This window comes from Episyrphus balteatus, chromosome 2 (genome assembly GCF_945859705.1).
Source record: "Episyrphus balteatus chromosome 2, idEpiBalt1.1, whole genome shotgun sequence".
Classification (NCBI taxonomy): domain Eukaryota; kingdom Metazoa; phylum Arthropoda; class Insecta; order Diptera; family Syrphidae; genus Episyrphus; species Episyrphus balteatus.
The window spans coordinates 16,324,033-16,330,625 of NC_079135.1; the positions used below are offsets into that span (position 1 = coordinate 16,324,033).

The 6,593-nt window shown below is 28.8% G+C and overlaps 1 protein-coding gene across 1 annotated transcript; it reads right to left on the bottom strand.

Annotated features, from left to right (window-relative positions):
• Positions 1–3,182: 3,182 nt before the first annotated feature.
• Positions 3,183–4,360, bottom strand: LOC129911475 (uncharacterized). The gene is made up of 2 exons (XM_055989289.1): positions 4,190–4,360; positions 3,183–4,064 (listed from the first exon to the last, which is right to left on the bottom strand). The coding sequence occupies exons 1-2, from the start codon at positions 4,251–4,253 to the stop codon at positions 3,235–3,237; spliced, it is 894 nt and encodes a 297-aa protein (XP_055845264.1). The 5' UTR covers positions 4,254–4,360; the 3' UTR covers positions 3,183–3,234.
• Positions 4,361–6,593: the final 2,233 nt, after the last annotated feature.

Consider the following 6,593-nt stretch of genomic DNA (forward strand, 5'->3'; position numbering starts at 1 on the left):
ATGCAAACTTTTGAATGAGGACTTTTTACTCCATGAAGACACATTTTTCACTCATTGAAGTCCTCATACATTATGCAGACTTTTTAATGAGGGCTTTTTACTCCATGAAGACACATTTTTCACTCATTGAAGTCCTCATACATTATGCAGACTTTTGAATGAGGACTTTTTATTCCATGAAGACACATTTTTCACTCATTGAAGTCCTCATACATTATGCAAACTTTTGAATGAGTACTTTTTACTCCATGAAGACACATTTTTCACTCATTGAAGTCCTCATACATTATGCAGACTTTTGAATGAGGGCTTTTGACTCCATGAAGACACATTTTTCACTCATTGAAGTCCATACATTATGCAGACTTTTGAATGAGGCCTTTTTACTCCATGAAGACATATTTTTTACTCAATGAAGTTCTCATACATTATGCAAACTTTACAATGAGGACTTTTTACTAGATGAATGCAAATTTTTCACTCAATGAAGTTCTCATACATTATGCAGACTTTTGAATGAGGACTTTTTACTCAATGAATTCACATTTTTCACTCAAAAAAGTCCTGATATATAATTAGGACTTTTGAATGGCTAAAGAAAGAAGTACGCAAAATTTACAATTTATAGAATTAAAATTAGACTTTTATGAAATTCACCTCAATCTTCGATGAAATTTTCCTTAAGATTAACAAAGTTGTAGAATTCAAGTGTTCCTTCCATTAAGGATATGATTTATTGTTACTTACACACATATACCATCTTAATAAGTATACAAAAACTGATTTCACTACAGGAAAGCTGGTCTATACAAAGTAACCAGTATTAAGCGAATATAATTTGTTCGCCTCCCTTTTTATCCTTGAAGGAATAACTAACTAAAGTTCACTTTATTATGATGGTTACACACACTTCAGCTACAAATATACTCGGCTTAGGTATATATCAGATCAATGTCAGTGTAACACATTGATGAACAGTGCGTATAAGCGCTACGAAAAAAGGATGTAAAGATGAAGTAGTTCCTATTCAGAATTTACTATAAGGATAGGATTAAGAGGGTAAAGTTCAATAGAAAATAGTCAGATCGAAGAAAAGCAACTTAATTCGATACACACACACTTTTGTATACATGTGAAGGATGCTGGCTTGTTCTTGACAGGTGTATACGATAGAAGACTTAATTGAAAGATATCCTTCAAATTAATTTAATAAGTTCAACTTGGTTAAGTTTTGTTTGCTTTTACTTTCCGCATAAAGATTTATACATATTCACTTAGATAAACCCTAATACTTCTACGTATTTATATGTGAAAAGCCGAAGGATATAGAACTTAATTATAATGTAATTGGCCTTCAAATATTATTATGAACTTGTTGTTATTGTTTAGTTGTCTCAATTTATGATGAATTTGATGAGTTTATAATAAGATGGATTTTACATATATATAAAACAAATCACATGTGTGTCTATACAGGTGTAAATATTACCCATTCAAGATTCTATTGAAGTGAACTTAAGTATATTTTTAAGGGAGAGAGCAGGGTATCCTTAAATCGAACGATAAATAATTTTTAATTGGTGATGTATATGAGTGCGGGGGGAGGAAAAATTTTACATTAAGGTAAATCTGAATAACATAAATATATCAAAAGATGAATTCTATGAATTATTTATGAGAAATAGGATTATACTGATTGAATATATGAAAAGAGAGATAAGCATTTATCCATCAAAGGATATATGACAGAATCAAGGATATTAAATAAGAAGAAAAGAATTAGATTGTAAATATATAAATAGAAAACAGATTTCCTTGTGGGGGAAATATTGTTTTATCCAGGACATTTATTAAATTATAATTGGTAACATGTTGTAGGAGAAATATCTACAATTTAGATATAAATCAATAAAAACAAATAAGGTTAAAAGAAAAAGGATACACTCATCAAGACACGAATCATTAGCTTTTTGGGACCAATTTACAAATCTTACTGTCTCTTCGAAAAAAACACCCTTTCACCCACATGTTTTGTATGAAAACATTTTATTCTTACTTTCTATCCCAAATGTAACGTTTTCACCAAAATTCATTGGGTGGCTCATTAATTTTTGTTTCATTGAAAAAAAAAAACACCCTTTCAACCATGATATTGTTATGGTCACTTTATATTCTTGTTTACAACATCAAAAATAACAGTTGCTGAATTTCAATTCGGTGCCACTATTATTACTTAGTTTTTCCAATGTACCCACATTTTCTCTACACCTAAAAAACACCCTTTCACATGAAAATAAATTTATAGATTCATTTAATTCGTAATTCAAAGACAATAATTTTAGTAAATTTCGTAAGGGTATCTTTAACACCATTGACTTTATCGGACTTATTGCGGATTTTACTTAGGTATCCCAAAAAAAAACACCCTTTCACGTAAAAAAAATGTATATACAATACAGGTAAGATTTTTTACAATTTTCATTGGGTAAGTATTTTTGTATTTCACTCAAAATAATTTAATAAACTCTTAGAGAGTTTAGAGTTTTTTACCAAGTTTAAAGAATTACCAAAATTAAGTAAGCTGTTATCGTAGCTCCTACACACATAACTCAACCCCTCAAGAAAACACCTTTTCGCCAAAAAATAAAAAAAAAATTAGATAGTTTTAAATGATTCATTCATTCATTTAGTTACTTATTTCATTCGAACAGTTTTTTCATTCAATAGTTTTCTTAAACGATAGTTTCTTTATTCAAATAGTTTTTTAAACGATAGCTTTTTCATTCGAATAGTTTTTTTTATTCTATAGTTTTTATTCGATAGTTTTTATCCGAATGAATAAATGAATGAACTATTCGATAGTTCCAATCATTCGATATTTCCCATCACTAGTTTCGGTTATATTTTACCTGTCGAAGTAAAAAAACCAGAACGTTTAACCGGCAATAACTTTTCTTGGAGCAATCGTATTGACTTTATGTTATTAGATTCAGCAGCAAAAATAACTTAAAAATATATACATATGTCATATGATTATATTTCACAAATTGTTCACTATTTTCTTGTAAACTTCATCCAAATACTCTTCAACCCAATTTTTGTATAGACTCTTTTGATCTTTGCTCCTTATTCCAACAAAAAAGTTTTTTACCAAGTTTCATGAGGGTGACAATTTTTTTTTTATTTATTGATTTTTTGTACATACTTTAACCTTTCTTTATTTTTAAAATACATTTATTTAACACTTTTTACCAAAATATCAAAAAAGCTAATATTCCTTGTTTCTGAGAATAAAATTGGAAAAACAATATTAATTTTAGCCAAATACATTAATTCATTATTCTCCGATATTCCACACACAACTGCATAATCAGGAATTCCACTTCCAGCTTGCATATTATACCAGCTATACTCTTCTGTCTCCTCCTCAACAAGCACTTGAATATTAAATGAAGAAAGTTCATAATCCTTATAAATAACCAAAGTCTTATTCAATCCTGGTACAACATTTCCCGGTACATGTGACAATGGTCCCAACAATCGAGCAACATAAATCGGATTTCCAGTATCTTCACCAGCTCGCACAGTACTTTCGGGAACATTTGTTGATGTTGCATCAACCCATGTTGTATTTTCATCACAAATCAAAGCATATGTATAACCATCGGAATATTTTGGACTAGATTGGATTTTGTCTGAGGTAAGATAAATCGATGCAATGCCAACATCATAAGAAGTTTGTCTTTTGGCAATAAAAACTGGCTCTAAATTCCAAGCGGTGCCTCCACGAACTATATTTTCGGGGACATTTGTTTTATCATACCATAACCATTCACAATGTTCAGTGGCAATTAATACTTCGAATTCATGTCGAACTATTTCGTTGGAATAAAGAATAAGGACTCCGTGAGTGATGTTGTTTGTATCGGAATCTTTGTGGATTTCAGCCAGTTGTATTGTGTTTAAGTAATGTATCCTTCCGACGTATTTATTGAAATTCGAATCCAACCGGATGGCGTTTAGAGGCATTAAATCGCCAGATTTATATGGGACCCATTTGAAACCTGTGAGAAAAAGTAAAATAAAATATAGTTTTTATTTTTGTTTTTGTAGCACAAGATTAACTAATTTAATATTTTTATTTTAAATCGGTACAGGCATGTTTTAGTCTTTTCTTTCACCAACTTACTAGCTGAATGCTCAAATTTGTCAATACAAATTAACACTACAAAAAGAATTACAACTTTAATCATTTTCAATTCAGGTTTTCAGCGCGTGTTCTAGAGGACAACTTTTTCAGTTGAAATTCATTATTTTCCAAAAATATCTTAATTGTTTAAAATTAAAAACTTATATGAGAAGGTTTCGATTCGAGTTTAAGCTTATAAAAGTGCAATTTGCATTCATACTTTTTTCTTATCTTTGGAGCAAGTCCAGGATCGTACTGGAAATTAATCTTCACTTTTGCAATAAAAGGCCTCAATTTTTATTACAGTTGTAAGCGTTCATTTTACAATCTTATTTCAGTTCCAGAAAAATGAAAAATAGACAAAATGGATACTTAACTTCAGTTTAATTTGCATACAAATTGGAATATTGAGTTTAGTTGGAGAGTGGAGACTTCAGATTTTGAAAAAAAACAGTTCTTTTTCTCAAAATCTAACTCTAGAAAGCAATCCAGAATCCAAATATCAGATCCAAAAATATGTTGAGAGTTTTTCATTTCTTTTTTATAAAATCCATTTTTGGAAAACGGATAAAAAATTTTTATTTGAAAATTTCTTTATTTTTGACTGGCATACATATGTATCTACCAATTTTTATGAAAAAAAAAATGCTACCTGGCATAATACAATAATTTTAGAAAAGTTTAATTTTCTCAACTGATTTTATTTAACGATTTTGCTCAATAAATTCAAATGTTAGTTTTTGAACTGAATCCATCTTTTCATGGAATATAATATTTTCGAAAATAATAATATTAACGGTATCTTCCATTAAACTTTTTTTTTATTTCGCAATTACTCCCACTCGACTAATTCAATTTCAATGAAATTTTTTATATAAAACCATTTAATCACCATTTAACCATTTAAAGTCAAATTTTTGAAAATGAGATCTTTTTTTTTTCTTCAGTTTTTAACTTTTGAGTGTCATTATAATAACTGTTGCAAAATGTCATAATACTAACTTTATTTGATTTTTTTTTTTTCAAAAATGACTTGTAAAATATTGTTTAAATTTTTTTTTCTAAAACAGCATTTTAATAAAATAAATCTAATTGCCAACTTTTTTAGAGCTCAAATTCACCTAAGATGATGGTTTATTCCTTTATTATTTCTTTTTTGGTGTTGAAAAATTCAAAAGATTCTATTACCTATATTTTTACTTGCTCTATAGGGCAAGTATTGGTTTCGTGTAGAAAAAAAAATTCGAGGTTTTAATCAAACCAACATTACAATGATAGAGAAGATCAAAAAAGTGGTTTTCGTCATGCCGTCCGTCGGTCTGTGCGTCTGTGCGTATGTGCGTCTGTGCGTCCATCTGTACCTACATCGAGCTAGGGCCTAAACGGATGGATGGATTTACTTGAAACTTGGTACAGATGATTTTTGCGTAATTTCCTAGGTCTGTTTTTTTTTAGTTTTTTAATATCTCCTTTTTAACGTATACCTCCCTTATACCGTTTTCGAGATATTGCAATTTTCTCGAAAACGGCTCTAACGATTTTAATTAAATTCTCTTATAGATTCTAACAAAACTGCGTTTTAAGTTTTTCTCAAAAAATTCGGAGAACGGAAATATGGCGTTGCCGTATTTCCAAAATTGACATATTTTTTAAGTTCATATATTTCATCGAAGCACAAGTCAATCAATATTCAAAATTTACATCGTTTTGAAGTGCAAAATGTAAAAAAAAATTAAAAAAAAAAGTTTTAGAAATTTTTTTTTTTTAATTTTTGATTTTTTTTTTAACTTTCGATTTTTTTAATTTTTTTTCTCGACACTGAACAAAATCTTTAATTTCCAATAGATATTTAAGATAAAGATACTTTGAACTACAAGAGCAAGTACGTGCGACCCAGTCGTGCATTTTATTTTCATTTGAATAACATTTTTTTAATGCAAAAAATATTTGGTTCGAATTGAAATTTTCTTCGTTTTCATTTATTGTTTTTCAATGCTTTTTTTCCCAAGTCATATAATTATTGCGAAATGACTCCTCCAACGTGTTATATGCACTTTTAAAGCTAAGAAAAAAACACATTAATTAAATGAACTAGGCCTCTTAGTCTATACAACGGGCATGGTGAACCTGATAAAATATAATAAATAAACACAATAATTCAAGCTATGATATAATTTATTTATCAAAAAAGGGGGCGTTCGTTGTACTTATATCTCAATTTGCTAGTTTTGTAGCGCTATCATTTTTAAAGTATTATCTATTTTATTGCTTTGCACTCTTGTTGCAAATAAAAAAAATAATAGATTTGCTATCATTGAAATTAAAATAAAAAAAAAAAATAATAAAAATAATAACGGAGCTGGGATACGTTCAGTCAACATGCTTTTTTTTGTTAAGATGCATT

Coding starts and splice junctions, on each gene's coding strand:
- LOC129911475 (XM_055989289.1), bottom strand. CDS start 4,253: ATGATTAAAGTTGTAATTCTTTTTGTAGTGTTAATTTGTATTGACAAA. Junction 4,065..4,189: donor CAAATTTGAGCATTCAGCTA/GTAAGTTGGTGA, acceptor TTTTTCTCACAG/GTTTCAAATGGGTCCCATAT.